General features: G+C 39.8%; 1 protein-coding gene across 4 annotated transcripts in view; it reads right to left on the reverse strand.

The window, feature by feature from the left end:
- The window catches only part of ephb2b (eph receptor B2b), a 144146-nt gene that overhangs the window by 12754 nt on the left and 113119 nt on the right, over nt 1-18273 (reverse strand). For 2 of the 4 annotated variants that reach the window (XM_088308139.1, XM_088308137.1), the window contains exons 6-9: nt 8904-9028; nt 6998-7160; nt 4518-4626; nt 2314-2378 (exon numbers count right to left, since the gene is read on the reverse strand). In XM_088308139.1, coding sequence (XP_088164265.1) covers nt 2314-2378; nt 4518-4626; nt 6998-7160; nt 8904-9028 — 462 coding nt within the window. Of the gene's footprint in view, nt 1-2313; nt 2382-4517; nt 4627-6997; nt 7161-8903; nt 9029-18273 lie in introns of all 4 variants that reach the window. The other 2 variants (XM_088308138.1, XM_088308136.1) reach the window with 1 other exon arrangement.

Here is an 18273-nt window from a genome sequence, read left to right on the forward strand (position 1 = left end):
GGATGAATTAAAATATCTTAATGAACAATGGAAAGAAAATAAAACGTATGATTGTTATGTTGGAGAATGAATGCAGAGATTTTGAGAACTGTGTGGGATAGAATTGTACCATTTCAGTTTTCTAGATTTTTGAGTGTGTGGCTAAAACGGCGCCTCCCTTCCCCCATCAATTATGGATTTAAGCGCCTTTGTTCACATCCACGGTGCAAGTAACTGATTACTTGGCCATGACTACAGTAGTCTTATACCACAGTATGTCTTTTTTCTTTTTAGTTTAGAATTCCTCATTGTGCCTCTTGCTACTATTCTTGATATTTTTATTTTTTTATTTAGTTATTTTTTTAAATGAAGAGCTCACAAAAATGTGATTTATAATCTGGTTATTTTTGTCTTGATGATGCATTTTATGACTGGTGCAATTTATATTCCAAGTAACTTGGTCTGAAAAGTACGATACTGTACTGTTTGAAACGAAATTACTTGCTCTAAAAAATTTACTGAAATATCTTCAATTAAACATTATACATAAAAAGGGCAGCATATGCAGCAGAATAAGTCAGGAATCGGTTTCTCGTGAATTTATCTGTTATGGGGGATATAAGAGGCGTTTGAAGCGCAAATTACATGTTTTTTAGAAAATTTAAAAAAAAAATGTAAAATTCCACCAAGCATGCAAATGAGTTGGACCATAAAATTAAATACGGTACAACTTGAACGTGAACTTTACTCTTAGGTCGTGATTCTTTTGTGACGGGAGCATTTGTTGATGTTTTTGACCGTTTTAGATTTCAGATTCAAGCCCGCGTACCACTAGTGGTACTCGTTACTGAACAGCACTTGATGTATTACTGAGTGAAAAACTCGACAGGAAAATCAATCATGTGTAATTTTTTGGGTGGTAAAGGAGTCATCTGAATTATTGCAGACATACTCGACTGGAGCCTGGAGGCTGTAAGTTCATTTAGCCAGAAAGGACACGACGGCCCCTTCACACCTTTTTGTAGTAATAATGTGCACTGAAATATAAATATATATTTGTCAACTCTCCCGTGTGCTGTTATCACAGTTGAGAGGCTCGCTCAGCTTTCTCTCTCACCTAAGCCCCGCTGCCAGGTAAATTGGCTTAAGGTGGCCTTTAAGCATCCGCCGACTTAAACGTTCGAGAGTTTTAAATCCGATTATTTGCCTCTCACCGCCGCGTCGGGCCCGGAGGCTGTTTGAGTGGACCCGAGCTCGTGTCGTGGCCACTGCGGAGCCACGAGTGGCTCACAATGTCAGATGGAGGGAATCAAGTTGGTCACTGAATCTTTTCTGGATGTTAAAATGCTGAAATATGTCTGATGGACGATAGCTGGATTTACAATTCAATTCCTAGTAACCGATTCCAATTTAATGCCAAAATCCAAATCTTCACAGTCTGTTTACGTGTATATGTTTTTATTCCTCCAAAACTGTTTAAATTGAGATGTCCCAATAGTAATTGAAAACGCCTCATGTAAACTACAAAAAGTCATAACCAAAAAGTATTAAGAAAGGTAATAATTTTACCAAGAAAGAAAGAAAATTGTAATAAAAAAGAGGAAAATTAATTCAAAATTACTGGGTTTTTTTTATATATATTTGTGCCTTAATGACGAAAACCCCAATTGCCACTTAAAAGCAGAAAATAAATCTCGCTCAAATTGCTCACGAGCTAAATTTGACTCACCATATCAGTTAACATGCAACCAGTTATTTCCTTTTAAAACCCAGTTTATCCTCAAATGAAGGCAAAAAATCCCTGAATGAAGTCAAATGGAAATAATTGGAAGAAATCCAAAGATGCCATAACAGCTATAGTGCTGGCCATCTTGAGGATTTATTCTCGCGTTTGTTCCCCTATAAACTGCATGGCAAAGGCTTCACATCAAGCCTTTTGAATATTTTACCAATAGAAAATGACTTGCATGGCATTAGCCCGCTAATGGCGCTATAACATGAGTGAGGGGCTGACCTACTTCCATAACAATGGCTCGAGTTAATGATGAAAACATGAACGACGCACGCCGATATGGACGTTGCTTAAACCCTTCCTCTGACAACAGGCGGGATTACTCACTGGAGAGCCGTGGAAAGGGGGGCGGGGGCCTCTGGTGGGGAAATGGTAGCCATGGAGACAGGTGTGCGCGAGAGGCGTGATTGCTGATGGAGACGACGGTGTGAGACGGTAGCCATGGTGACAGGTGTTGCAGAAGTAGGGGAGGGGCCGAGGGGCGCCGCGCAGTGATAAATGCGGTAAAAGAAGGGCCTGGGGGAAGTGAGGGGTTTACTCACTGTGGCCGCTGGTGTAGTGCTGCAGCTTGTCCGTGTACTCGGAATCGGCCCTGTCGAAGCCACGCCTCCTGGGGGAGAGACAAAGAACTCTAGTGCTGGTGGAAAGACAGAGAGGATGGAGGGGGTGGGGGTACATGCTCCCCCCCCGGATGGCATGTTCACAGTTTCAAAACTGTGAGATACTTGACAGGCTGTCAAGTGTACTTTTTTCTTCTCGTACTCAGTGTGAGCCGCCAAGCTACAAAGGTGTATGAGAGCCACACTAAAAGGAAAAAAACACAGGAATAGACACGTACAATTATGAGGAAAGTGTCAAAATGTCAGGGGACTCAAGTTGTAATGTGTATGAAAGGGGGGTGGTCATAATTAAAAACTAGAAATTTTAAATCCTCATGTTGACATAAAAGTCATGTCAGGCTTGATTTCCTAAGATCCGCAACAGCAGGTGCTAAATTGTATGTTTACTCCAACACAGTGGTTTGAAACGTTCGCCTGAAAAAATACAAAGCTCTCAAAGTGCCATGTTAAAGACCAAAGTAAAAATACAATACTCTAGTACGCAGAATTAGTCAGTGAAGATGAGGCACAGGCTTGAGTCATAATATTGAAAACCATTGGTACATTATGCAAAGTGTGAACTCTGTTCTGAAACATCCAAAACTATATTCTCATTTCATTTATTTATTTATTTTCTTAAGAAACAGGTCTTTTTTTAAATGGAAAAATACATGCATTTTACAAAAGAAGAAAATCAATTATAATTCTGAAAGGGTTATGATGTCATATTACCCAATTTTTGTTCTTTTTAAAGACACCTTTGTACAAGGAAGACATTTTAAGAGAAAGAGAAGAGAAATGACAAAGTGACTGTTGTAATTGCAAAAGCAGTCATAATTTCCTGGCAAAAAGTCAACATTTTAAGAATAAGAATATATCTTCTTTTTTTTTTTTATAATTGTCCAAGTTTATTTTAAAATAATTATGTTGTCATCTGTGAAAATGTATTTTTCTAAAGTCATGACATTTTACAAAGATTTTTTTCCAAGAAATGTTGTTTTCATCGAAATAAGTTGTAATTTATAGCTAGAACGGCTGCACTATATTGGAAAAACATGTAACATGCTATATGGTTGTTAAATATAATGATATTGACATTGTACATGCCAATTATATCTGCTTATATATATATATATATATATATATATATATATATATATATATTAGACACAAAAAAAGCCTCAACTTCAAAACAAAGATGTTGGTATCTTGCGAGAAAAAAAGTCATAACATTGAAAGTCTGGGTTGTTCAATAACAATTGAGTGTCGTGGCGGAGTATCTTCCTAATATCAAAACCTCTTGTGTGTCACAGCAGAGCAGCTGCAATGAAGACACTGACAGTCGCTATGAAGTGTTAATGAGGATGCAGTGCAGCCGCTGTCACACTTAATGTGCCACATCATCGGGACCTTTATGGACCCCAAGAAAAATCTGGAATAATAATCAGACAGATGTGCTGGAGTCAGCGACAGACTTGCAACAGATCTCCATGGATTTCTGCCTTTATACAAACTCCAGATCCCCCCCACTCCAATGCATTTATCATCAGCATCCATTATCGGCAGATTTTCGCATTTGTGGGCCAGCCCTCCGCGAATAGTCGAAACGGTCCCGTCTACACGAGGATGGTGGTCACAACTGTTCAGTAAACTGCAGTAATATTTGTCGTTTATTGCAGAGTATGCAGAATATATCGCAAGCATTGGGAAGGATCCTTGCATCTAAAAAAACAGCAGTTTTGGAAAACCTAAAAATAAATAAAATAGCCACTTTTTAAAGGGTTGTGGAGTTGAAGGCTAAGCTATGTAGTAGTTTTAAACACACATTGTAATTCTGTTTGTTTGATGTTTAGTTTGACAGTAAACTTCAGCAGAGTGGCGATAAACAGCACAAAGCCTTTTTTTTCTATGTATGATACATACAACATCACCGGTATAATGATACTTTCCGTATCGATAGATTGCGATAAGGTAATGTAACCTTACACTTGCCACGCTAGTCCACTGTAGTGGTGGGAAAAAAAATCGCTACTGGCAAATAAAGAATTGTTATCCGTTACTATACAGTGTCGAAATAACAGCTTGTTGGTGAATAAAATATAATAAAAAAAGGAACAATCTAATATTTGAATGGACGAGAGGCTCACCGATTGCACACAATGATGATGACAACCACAGCAATGAGGAAGACCAGGCCCGCAGCTGCCGAGCCAATGATGAGGGGCAGCTTCTCGCGAATGCTGCTGTTGTATTCGGCTGCCGGGGGACAAACAGACACAGACATTCATAGAAAAATTTTGCCACGGGGCTTTTTTTGCAAGAAAAATTTTAAAGCAATGATGTAAATGATCAATCATGAATTTGAGGTTCTAATTGTTAATCGTGTCTACAAAGAGTCATATTTTTTTTTTAAAAAAAGATGTAAAAAAATCACCAAGAAAAAAAGCTAAATGTTTTTAAAATAAAAGAAATATTTATTTTAAAAGTAAGAAGAAAACCATCAGTTTTCTTAAGGTAGAAAAAAAAAAGTTTCTTATTTACAAGAGGAAGTTGTTTGTTATGAGCAAAATACACAAATAAAAACTATATTAAAAAAATAAAGCAAACAAATAGTAAAATAGAATATATATGTATAGAGAGAGAGAGATTTTTTTCTGCTAGGATAAGTCACATTTGTAATGAGAAACAAGTTGCCGTAATTATAAAAGAACAGTCATCATTACATTTATTTATTTATTTATTTTTACAAATTTTCCTTTTATTTCAATAGAAATATGTTATCATTCTATGAAAGGGAAATATAATTTTCTGAAGAAAATGTCAATTTCTACCAGAAATAAAGTGTGACGTTTTTACAAGAAAACAAGTTTCTTTCTTTTTTTTATGGAATGGTTAAAAGATCAAGAAAAGTATATTCAATTATTTTTAATGGAAACATTGTAATTATGCATTATTTTTACAAGATTAAAGTAAATATGATGAAATTATACATAATATTTTTTACAGAAAGAAGTAATTATTACAAATGGAATGTTATAATGATAAAAAAAATTGTAATTCCATGACAAAAATTGGACATTTTTACTATGAGAAAGAAGAGAAAGAAAACAAGTGGCTTGTAGATTTATTAATCTTGCTGTTTTATGGCAAAGTACATGGTTAACCATTGAAGACCATCAAGCTTGTCCTGCAATCCCTTTGAAAGCGTCCGACCCGAGGGTGACATTAAAGTGGACATGAAATCCATACCATAAGAATCAGCTGCTAAACAATAAATAATTCTGTTTGACTGTAAAATCATCACTAAGAAGCTTTTGTGTAGAGCGGTATGAGTGTGTGCGTGCGTGTGTGTGCGTGTGTGCATGTAAGTTGATGTATGACATTCCGGGCTAATGGCGGTCCTGGGAACTGCGGGCTGAAGGAAATGAGCTTTTCAGAGGGAAAAGCCACGAATGGTTGTAACATTAACCTACATGAGCGATGTAGTGTAATGAATATGTTCCTGCTTCTGCATAGCAGGGAGAGAAGTGGAGAAAACTCAGAAGTTATCCTTCATCCAAGACTCGAAGGCAGACGGCTTCTATTGGCTAAGAGCATTCACTTTGTATACATGACCACAACAATCGAGATCCAGTCACCTATTCGTTCATTTTCAATTGTGCTTGTCATCGTGAGGGTCATTGGTGTGCTGGAGTCTATCCGAGTTCCCTTTTAGCGTGAGAAGTGGGGGACATTCTGGACTGGAGACGTCGCCAGTAAATCGCAGGGTACATAGAGACCAATCACACTCATACTCACAGCTATGGACAATTTTGAGTTTTCATTTTGCCTGTTTTCGAGATGTGGGAGGGAGCCTCACTTCAATGGCTGTGAGGTCGCTGTGCGAATCAACTAGCCAATTAGGAGTCAAAACCCAAAATGACACTTTAGATATTGTAGCAAGAAATGCATGGTCGGACAACCATCAACAACTTGGTGACAAATTTAATCAGAGAGGCTTTATATATGTGTGTCCCTAATAATATTAACGACACTGAGTTAAAAAAATGTATTTACTTTTTTTTGGGGGATATTTTAGTTTTTATCCAAAACATGCTTGCGCAATACGGATTTACCATGAACTGTAATTAATTACAATGACGTTTCAGAAAAAAAGTATAATGAATAAATATAAAATATATTACATATGTTATTGTTTATTATTATTATGAAGAAAAACAAGGGAGGATTCGGAATCAGTACAAAAAAAAATCATCTATAAAGTTAACTTCATCTTTGATTAAAACATTTCGTAAAGATGTGTTGACCTATGAATAGAATCAACACAGGCAAAATTTGAAACTGACAATTCCGCCTAAATTACAGTTTGAATTAATGTAATTGGCAGTGGTGCGCACAACAGTACATTTCGCCGGCTGTTCATTTATTATTCGTCAGTGGCCAGCTCATCAGTCCATCATTATAAATTACGAATAAATAACATTAACTTCCAATTCATGTCTGCAATGGGAGTCCGTCAGTGAAAAAAATTAAGCAATTGGCCTCGCAATTTAAATACTTTTTTAGGGGAGTGTAGTTCTGACATCAGCATGGTAGTTTATTAAGAAAACTGTATTTGACTACTCACCTTCCGTCATGGTCTGGAAGTACAGTTTGCCGCTGTAGCGTCCAAAACCAGCGACGGTGCGCGCTCGCACCTGGAAGACGTAGATGCTCCCCGACTTGAGGCCTCGGATGACTGCCGTGTTGGTCTGGCTCCGCACGACCGTGGCGTTGTACTCTGACTGGTCCTGAAAGCGAAAGAATGAGTTCATCTCCAATAATGTCTCCATTAACTGAAATTTTATCCAAATCATCATTACTGACACCGTTGCAACTCAAAAGTCATGGTACCACTGTATAGAGTGCAGAGTGCAGTGATTGGTGTCATTTGGGGTCTTGTGACCATCAGAGCAATCACGTGGTGGATGCTGACATGTCTGAGCTGCTTCCCATCAGTCCAGCTGTCACTCAACGCGCACTCGTGGGCCACAGCGGGGGGCCCAGAGACGATCGTTTTGACAGCGCTCCTCTATCTCGTGTGCCTACGCTTGTTTGTATGCGCCCGCGAGTGCACGTCGACTGCTACTCAACTGGGGGTGTTCCTATGAGAATGAATACAGCTTGTATTTAAAAAAAAAAAGAAAAAAAAAAGCGACAAGCAGTGAGTGCAGCCTTGTTTTCCCTACAAGTCTCTTGGGCGACTCTACTGCAGAGCCCGGTGTGGTTTCATTGCTTTAGTTGTGTCTACGTGAGGACACTGAGTAATACAACACTGGTGCGCTGCACAATCTAATGGGATCCACCAGGAAATAAAGTTCTGTCTTTACCAAAGAATTCATTTAAAACTGAATTGCTAGATGCATTATCATACTTAAAGTGTGAACTACAACCTGATTTTCAAAAAAAATAAATAAATAATGAAAAACAAATATTCACAGGAAATGTTTGATAAATACATTTGCATTATTAGATTTGTTGAACTTTTACATTGCACATCTGAAATGCCTACCATGTGAAAGTAATATAGTATCATATTACTCCTTTACAAACTAGATCTAAATAATTACAGACCTATTTAAATTGTATTTTCTACTGCAAAATGACTTGAGAAAATATTTTTTTGCCCAACTCAATCATCATTGGAACAATAATAATATTTTTTTCTCAATGTCAGTTTGGATTCAAATCCAACTACTGTATATGTTTTTTTTATGCAGCGGATCAATGATTACTGTTGAAATGCTCTATATAAATAAAACTGTATTGTATTGTATTGTATTGTACTTCATAGTTAAATTTTTGGTGCCCGTACAAAAGCATTTCATCTTGTAGCTGTTACTTGTTTGACAAGCTCGATGCTATTGGCCCAGCGAAACGTGCTGCATTGAGGTTCAGTTGTTATTTACCTACAGTAGTGGGAAAAAATGTGTTTCTTAGTAAGGTCAGCCGAGAGGAGTTCCTCAAGGATCGACCCTGGATCCACTTCTTTTTCCATTTTTTGTTATTGACCTTCCCTGAATTTTCCCCCAACAGTTTTAATTTTTTCTCAAGTTACGATTATTACCTTTATTTATACTCCACAGACTTCTTCTTCACAAAATCAATCATCCTTAAAGGATGACTTTAAAATGCTTCATATTTGGATTTTTAAAAACAGATTGCTACTTAACCAAACTAAAATGTGCAATACTCTTTGGTCAAAGACAAAACACGAATGGCTGACTTCAGAATTTAGGCTGGTCGTCAGCAAGGTCTTGTGGGTGCCTTTTTTGATGGGCTTACAAACCACTTGTGCTTTTGTTATGATTGAGGATGGTCTTTTTTGCAAGTGACCATGCTTCCGGTCTCATTTATTGTAAAATATTCCCACACACCCCGCTGCAAGTTTGCTGCACGGACCGACCACTTGTTGCTTCCAGTATGGTGTCCAAGTTGTTTAAGCCAAAACATGAGAAAATGTTGACCAATGTGGGCAGTGAATAAATGTGTACCTTTTCATAGTACTGTAGCTCATAGTCCAGGATGACTCCATTGGGGTGGTCCGGCTGGGACCAGGAGAGAGTGATGCTGTCCACACTGCGACTCACTTGGTGCATGATGGACACTGTGGATGGCGCTGTGGGCAGACAACAGGGAATGGAGTTGACATCATTGCTGAGCCAAACACTTGCAGTAAACCCGCACTGATTTGAACATACAGTATCTTTTTGATTGCAATAATCACCACTCATCCTGCACTACTGGAGCACTCAACAAACAAACGCATACAGAGAGGCATTGTTATTTAATTTAGCTGACGCTGTATTTTCCTCTCTCTAAATAACAGCTTGAAGCGGCATTGCAGCGGTTTTCCGTACTTAGAAATTACATGTTGTGAAACCACCAGCCCCACTTAGCTTGCCGGTCTTCCCTAGGAGACACACAGCTGCTCCCCTGTTCAAAAGGTAGAAAGATCAACATGACAGTAGCCAAAACTCACAACTAAAACTCACATCCACAAAAGGCGCCTGGAAATCAAACAGACTTGTCGATATGTTGGCCAAAATTTACACAGAAATTCCCGGGCAGAGCATTTCTTTATGGAAAATACACTTTTTCATGGTAAGTTCCTTTCTGAAAAGCCTGCACAGCCATCAAGAGTGAAATTAATGACCTCAATCATGTTATCTGCTTATTTCTGTCGAAAAGACTAGAATGTAGGATCATCCTTCAAGGCTACGACACCCCCCCATCATATCAAAGCTAAAAGGTAAGGAGAGCAGCAATGAGTCATTTGGATTGCACAGATTAGTGTTACTTTTCGAAGTTGGAAGCTCCCCGCTTCAAACTAAACTGATGAACTGATGGCACTGACTCCCCGTCAGTTCATCAGTTGGGACTGATGTTTACCTCATGGTGGGTGGCCGGTGACCTATAGCTCCGTGCACTCGGCATGCTACAAACGCCATCACGTCAACGCCTTTGATAGCCATTACGATTAGTTCAGGGCGCCACAGGTCAGCGTCAAGCCAAGAGAGGCACAAGTTAAAAAGTGACACACAACAACAGGAGTAGTGCCGGGAAAGATTTATGAATACAAGTCGTTCGGCATGTTCGCCCACGCCCCCAACTGAATGCACACACAATCCCACATGAGGACCCTCCCCTCACCCCCCCAGAGTCCCTGGGACATGTGCTGTACTGAGTTGAAAGCGACAGCAACCGCACAATTGTATAGGCTATAATAACGGACCTTGCAGCTGCATCTGTTGGGTTTCATGGGCCTTGCAATTTGGCGCTTTTGTGTGGAAGGAAAGCGGCCTCTAAGCAAAGTGGCTCAAGGCCGCTGATAAAAAAGACTCAAGTCCTGTAGTACTACATCATCAGGCAGAATGATGATGGCGATCCGATTGTGTTTGGGCGGAAGGTTGAGACGTATGAATCGATAGACCTATTACTCTCAAAGTGCTTGCCCTGTCCCTTATTAACTAAAGCGTCAACGATCAAATTTCATTTGTACTGATTGAAAAACGACTCATGATCTTCTCAACAATCGGCAAATTAGCAGGCACCAAAACCCGGAGAAGAGCTGAGCCCTCGGCCGCTTCTTTGGAGTCACCTGCCTAATAAACTAATCAGTCCCTCTAAGGGGAACTCACGAGTATCCTGTTACGGATGCACACAACCTCAAGACTAGCACATGGCTGCATTTCCATTAAACGCACGCACTGCAATCCGATCTGAGGCCAAAGAAACAAAGGCGGCTCGTGTGTTGCCATACACGGCATGGAAGCATGCCAGTGGGACGTCCAGGAAACAGCCCGGCGACAAGTGTCAGGATCTGAGGTACTGAGATGCTCACAGGCAGACAGTGATCGCGGGGCGGAGTTGATATCTTTCGAAATACGGTTTGCAGCACTCGTGACAGAATAGGGATTCAAGGTTACAAATGGCGTGCAATGAACGAGGTAGCACGGAGCCACAGACATGACATTGAGGAAACTTTTTTTTAAATTGCGCCCACAAGACCTCAGCCATTTGTCCGTGTTAGGGACCCAAATCAACTGTGAATAGCAAAAATGTCTCATTTATTGTTGCTTATTCAAGGTTAGTAATTTTTTCTATCGACAAGGCTCAAGGCTCATTTTATTAGAATGGGCTAAAAGTGTTTTTCATCCAAATAATTCATTTTATGATGCTTTTAATACTGTATGAGTTGAGGTTAGTGCCTAAATAGATGACAATTATGAGTGACTACTGCACATTCTAAAATTTGAGTCAACTAGAGGACTGGAACTTCATTGTAAAGAAACACCCCCACCACTCGTTCTCACCTTGATTCATCATTTTCCCTCTCTGTTGTTGCGACAAAAATGACATAGAACGCAACCAATTCCATTCTAATAGGAAGTGAAAAGAAAGACTCGAGAAGGTTTTCCGCCAATTTTTAAAATGAAGGCTGGCTCATCAAGGACGGTCGCATTGTGAAAAGAAAGGGCGAGCTGGCTGAATGCGAGCACTCTATTCATATCTCCCCCCCAAATTAATCAAGTGGTGATAATGGAAAGGACAGGGATTGTAAGTTCAACTAATTAAATTAGATGGCTGATTTGGGAAGATAAATGATGTTCATAAATAGGGACTGCAGGTTTGCCATATCTTTCGCCGGAGTCAGACATTTGGGCCTGTGAAAGCGAGAGAAACACAAACACGCTCAACAATTTGTCCACTTATGAATACATTCGATTCTAGGAAAAAATTGTAAATATAATCCGGTTCCCTTCTGTGGTTTGCACTCACTGTTTGCCGTGCAAGAAAAATGTTTCCACATCTCGCCTCGTTTTGCTTAACAAACTAGGGATGAGCACAAACAGTTGTGGCCCTTTTGAACTGCCCACTAAAGAGCAGAGTAGACACACAGACGACTGCATGAAGCCTCTGTTAAAAAAAAAAAAAAAAAAGTTCCTTTCGTTTTCAGACAATACCAATCCACTGATATTTTCCTGATTAGCACTGATTTATTTATTTTTTTTGATCAAATGATTGGACTGTGGCAACACGCTACTTAAAACGATAGTGAAAAGGCAAGCAATAAGTAAAAAAAAAAAAAAAAAGTAGGGAGATCTTCAAAAAGGAAAAAGGAGAACATACCAAATGATGACAAAGAAGAATTTACAACACCCAAGAAAACAAACGCTGCATTTAAGAGACAAGTTCAGTCGTCATACTAAAAATGTGATTATTGCGACAGGTGAGTCTGACTCCCCACTCCATTGTGTTTGCGTAATATGTGGCGCAAGGCTCATCAAAGAATATACATTTTGCAAAATTACAGAGTAGACCGGACATGCGCAACACACTTCATGTGTCAAGAGTCAGCTTGTTAAAGAGGAACAAACGCAACGCTCCCACTAATTACAGCCAACTACATACAGCGTAACGTGGAGTCTTTTGTTTTTCTTTATGCAAAACTGGTCCGTGGTGTAAAAAAAAGTTTGTGGGCGGCCTTTCATCAGCTTTCTTCTCACATCCCAACATGTCTGCAAGCATGTGGCTCCTACTTTATTCCAAGTTATGCAGCACCCTTCAATGTTGTGATTTAGTTTGGGACCGTGGGGAGGTAAGGGGAACAGGACAGAGCCCATAAATCCCTTTTCCTTTACACAGTAAAAACATGTTCCCCTCAAAGTGCAATACGGTCCAAAAGGTCCCAAAACAGCTGTTCCCCGAGGCTCCGCCGCTGCCTGTCTGTTGGACTGCCATCCGTTTATGAGCGCTGTATCAGGAGCTCTTTAGTGGAGAAGTCCGTATTTGCATGTACTTGCTGTGCTCTGGCTGCCTGCCCCGTTTCCACAGCTGCAAAGTATTGTGGGTTTTACATCTATAGCAATTTTCCAAAGTGAGCTTTGCGTTGATCAAGCTTTAAACCATCTGTAGAGGAAAAGATGGACTACCACTATCCACTTAAAATTATAAGCCCATTCTTAAATGAGCATTTTATGGTCCCTGGCAGTGTATTGGTGGGCTTGCAGATGTTCGGCAGACCGAGGAGATACATCAGCAAGCCGGATAAGGCAGCGCTGATATTGCTGAGTTTGCATGTTGCACCTAAAAAGAAGCTTACGGTCGTGGATCAATGTCGCTTTTAGACAGAAAGTCTGCAAAAACAAAGGTGGATTTTGCATTTACTTGTCTGTGGCAATTCCCACAGCCCACAACACTGTGCACACATTCTCCCAATTAATGCTATAAAAATACAGTTATCTCCCGTTGATCGAGGGGTATACGTTCCAAACCCACCACATTTATGTAACAAAACGTGATATAAACACTTTTAATATAAAATTACATGAATAACACTCCTTTTTTTTATCCCAAATTGGGGGGGGGGGGTGGTGGACATTATACAAGGGACTTATATACAAGAAGCAAAGTTTTCACATTGTTTTTTATTTATCAGTACCAAGGCACTATCTCGTGGTTGTAAAGAAATAAAAAAGACTGTCACGGATTCATCGCACATTTCATAGCCAAATAACCCAGTATGCTTCACAAATTACAATACTTTCAAATACCTTAATTTAGTGCTTCTCAAACAGTGAGACACGCTGAGATGCTGAGCGGGAGGTGAACATGCTTTTTTTCCCCCAGTACGACAATAAAATGCTATTGCACATCCACTCCAGTAGGTGGCAGTGGCACTCTCATGGCCCATTGTGCACAGTGAGTATTAACTCTACAGTGTAGATTTGTTTTGCAATGTGCTGGCGATGTGAAGTGCAGTAAAAAAACCCTCAGACAACATGAAGACATTTTTAACACGAATGAAAAGAAAGGCGGAGTGAAAAGAAGATTGTGAGTTAGAAGAAAAGTCACCCGAAAGCAAAAACACGCAAATATGATGAAGTATATGTAGCGCTTGGCTTCACTGCTAGGGTGAGTGTAACAGAAAATAATTTAGATGCACTGCCTTAATCATAGTTGTGGGAAAAGAGCATAATATTTAACTGCATTCAAAAGCATTGAGATTTTATTGGTCCTTTGAATCTTTATTCATTCATATTATTCGCTCGAATACTAAAATCAGCGGACCATATTATTCATATGTCCTGAGAAAAAAAATTATGGGGATATTTGTGTGTTATAAATAGGTGCGTGATATTCACTCTCTGTTTTTCTTTATTACGCCCTATGTATTATCTTGCTGAAATCCAAGAAAGCCCATTTTCAGGTCCCACGCAAGTCAGCCAGCCCTCAATCTGCCCAATATACTACAAGACCAATGCGGAGTCCATTTTAATTGGCAGCAGTTCATACGCTGCACTGGGAGCATGTGGCACATGGACATGTCACCAAAAACAAGCAGATAAAAGAAATACTTGCTTTTTAAATTTTAAACTTGAAGGTTGGGGAAAAAGTTAATTTGACATCATATTTTCCCAAGAACGTCCCCGTTAACGCCTGTGTTCTAGGCTCATGCAAGCCTCCTTTCAGTCTGTGGTCATAGAAGTCTGCATTTTTCCAGATCTCTGTCCTTCACGTATGTTACGAGTCGAAGCCATACTCAAAACACGCAACTCGCGCTGACAAAAACATGTTTCTTAAGAGGATAGTGAGCGGAAGAAAACAAGTCATGCAGAAACCATTCAAGCTGACAGTATTATTCCATTTAAAAAAAAAAAAGGATGGCAAATATTTACAGATTTGCCATAGCCCTTAACCTCTGGGTTGAATTGGGTGGAATGCTTTAAATATTGGAGCTGTCTGTCACAGCTATGCGGAATGATGGTTTTGGATCACACGGCTGCAGAAGGAAAGTCAACAGTTTAGAGAGATGCTTTGAGGCAATTGCCGTCTGCTGCGAGAAAATCCTCCTAAACCCACAAGAAGAATGTCAACACTCATTAGAAGGAAACTGTGCGGATTGGTTGTTTTTCCTCCTTTCCCAACAACAAAACATTTGGTCGCACGCAAGCAAACATCCTTTTATCATAATTTGACAATGTTTATGTTCAAGCAATCTCTAGTCAAATGCCAGTATGTACTATGTCCAACTGCTTCATATCATGACAGTATTTGACTTTACCATTCAATGCAAATGCAAAGTGAAGTTTATGCGTCAGCTATACTAACCTCGATTTCACCGTGGTGCCTGGTTACAATTTTATCATATCTATTTAAATATTACAGTGAACCCCAGCAAACTCCCACCCTTTGCAAATTCACCTATTTGTGTTTGTTTTTCAAATGTGGAAGCAATTTACTGAAAAATTCACATAGTTGCACTTTTCTATTGTTTTGTAATGCACGAATATAAATATACAATATACAAGATGGTGTCAGAGCACTGGCTAAAAGGAAAGTAGTAATTGGTGTGATCTTGTTAAAGTGACATTCGATTGAGATACCATAAATTTATTTGTCAGGAGGGACCTCATTTTAAAGATCTTTACCACATGTGCATGTACACATCCACTTTAAGCCATTTTTTCAAAATAAAACACCTGCATGCCATTTATTTTTAAGGGTAATGATGTTGGAACAAAAGCTCGCGGAATATGTATGGTTTAAACGAATAATATCGGCACATGAGCTAATTTCCGGTGGAAAATACGAAGACGGATGAGATTCTGGCTTCAGTTTATGCCAAGCTACCGGGAACGCCATCTAGAGGAAAAATCCAAAACAAAATCTTTAAAAGGATCCTGAAAAGCGATACCAGCGTGTGTCAATCCCGTTCAAAATATTTGCTGTTGTTAAATAGTTAAAGCGGCAGCAGGTTATCATCACCTGAGAAATGCGCGGCCTCGAAAACATCTCTTCTAAATGCATCGTCTAAAATAGAACATAATGAATTATTAACGGCTGCCTTTTGCACGTCCCCCCCCCCGTGATCCAAAATATCAGCCACAAGCCGAGCACATTTTCAAAGTGGCGCGTCAGCAAAAAGTGCACTGTTGCAAATCTGAAGGAAGGGTTGGATCATGTCCTTTCTTTCTTTTTTTTTTTTTTAAATTTAAATTCAATCCATTGTCTCTTTTGATTTTTAATTATCAGCAAGCTCGCTCCAGGTTGAAGCAAATAAATGGCTGGATTAAAGTCTGATCGATTACACCGGCATTGAAAGCGTACCGCTCGTGCACTCACCAATTATTTGTATAATCACATTATGTTCCCTTTTGTCAGCCCACTGGGCCAAGAGAGCGCGGCCTTTTAACCCAGATTTATACGCAGGCAATGAACGCACTCTCCTTCATGCATGTCAAGACATACACTGATGATTGGGGAAAAGAAAGCTCATGTGACCTGTGAATGATTCATAAACAGGATCAATTAGTTAACTCATTTGGTTATCCATGAGACGATATTCCTCCGGGAAGACGTCATTAAATTCATATAGCAGAATGCATGGATTATTTATGTCACCTGATGAACCCGGCAGGGTGAATCCCCATCCATCCATTTTCTAGGAGGCAAATGTGCGAGTTACAGTATATGTTATTTTTTTCCCCCCTGCTGCGGAGCTTGTCCATGCCTCGGTGCACAGATCCTCGCGTGAGTTGCGATGAGAACGGCCTCCAAGGAGGTGTGATGCCTAGCCCTCCCGTCTGACCCCTGCTGGCAGCGACCATATGCGTCCGCCTCCATTCAACGTCACCTTGCCACCGTGTGTGACCCTCTTCCTCCTTGTACATCTTGCTGACTCTTGTGCATACAACATACGCTCGGCATGTTCTAACCAGGATTTGAGGGCCCTTACACAACTGTACAGCAGTTTGGTCAGATGCACTAGACAACTTAAAGTGAACATAGTATGGACATTTTGTGTTGGGAAAATGAAGCTTCAAATATGTTTCATGAAGCTGTAGTTGTAGTTTTGGACTTGTCGAGATCGTGTTTTTTGTTCAACATTGGTCTGCTTTCTTAAAACCCTTTATTTAAACAAACAGTGACATCCAGAGGAGTAAAACAATGCAACAATTGTTTCATGAAGCAAATTTGAAGCTTTATTTTCCCATCACTATGAAACATTGTGAATCTGAAAGCCTTGTTTATAAATCAAGTGGACCCCATCTTTTGGCGGGGTTATAGAAACCGGGTTACCAGTCAGTGGTGAATTTGTGCTTCACTTGCAGTCTGGACGCTAAATTGTAAATATCTGCTCCAGATATCAACAAAAATATAAAGCTGTTAAGTTAGCAACACGTCTTGGTTTTTCTCATGCACTAGCTCCCCTCCATAAGTCATACTCGGCATTTGCATGATATGAAACCGCCGTCCCAAAACTGTGGCAATTGGATATTAACTGTACAGTAATTACTTGTCCTATGCACTTTTATTGCATTACCATGGAAGAGATATTCATTTGGCGGGAAAATGCATAATATGCATAATGCATCTCTTTTAAGTCCAAGAGTGTATTGACTCATCCAGGCAATGGCATCAAGCTGTTCATCAGTGCTTTTCACACCAGCATTCCCCATGATAGTCCTTCTTCAGCACAAGTTGGACATTGGCGCTGTAATTAAGCCATACATCTTCCCCTGGACCATAAGCAGAGCCTGCCTCCGATTACACCCTCAGTGCCCAGTGACGAATGTGACTGTCTTGCACAATTGGCCTGTTTAGGAACCACTCAAGGCACTCAGTATGCAGTCAACTCCTCCACTTTGATTCCTTAAACAAACATGGAATCTTTCATTACAAACTATGTTCATGTTCTTTCTTCAACTTATAGCTTTTTGTGTGAGAGCAGAATTATTAGCGCTATAAAGTTTGGGAAACACTGCCTTATACCGGTAATCCCGATCCAGAGTGCCATTACAAATTATTGCAGTGGGCCAAGAGGGATCATGGAGTGTGTTGCAAAATCCATATTGACTCAGTTGGTCCGAAAAATATTTATTTATTATGATTATTGCATTGCAGTATCAATCCCAGATAGAAGAATACAATGCTCTTTCACTTTCTCTCTTATTTGTGATGCTTCTGTGTGGTTGTGTTTGGTGAGATTTTTTTTCTCATGGAGAATAGGGCTAAGATATTCAATATGAAAGTGGCTTTTGTTACACCTAGTTGGCCTGGCTCAGTTTTCACCCTCTGGCACCAAATCTTCACTTTTCATTGAATCGCATGCAAAAAGACCATCGCTTTATTGCACAAAGCGAGCAAAGCAAATGCGGGACTCATGGCTACTAATATGCTTGGAAGCCTGCACTGCGGAATTAACAGCGCCTTCATTAAAAAAAAAAAAACATCATCCGCGCTTTGACGTTCAATATATGTAATTGAGTGCTGCACGTTTCAAGATGAATTTTCATTTGCAACTTCTTCAGGAGCGGGAAGACGACGCCCGTGGCTAAGAGTGTTTTTGAGATGCTC

Source organism: Idiotropiscis lumnitzeri, chromosome 11 (genome assembly GCF_059441095.1).
Source record: "Idiotropiscis lumnitzeri isolate Australia: NSW breed Sydney's pygmy pipehorse chromosome 11, RoL_Ilum_1.0, whole genome shotgun sequence".
NCBI classification, from domain to species: domain Eukaryota; kingdom Metazoa; phylum Chordata; class Actinopteri; order Syngnathiformes; family Syngnathidae; genus Idiotropiscis; species Idiotropiscis lumnitzeri.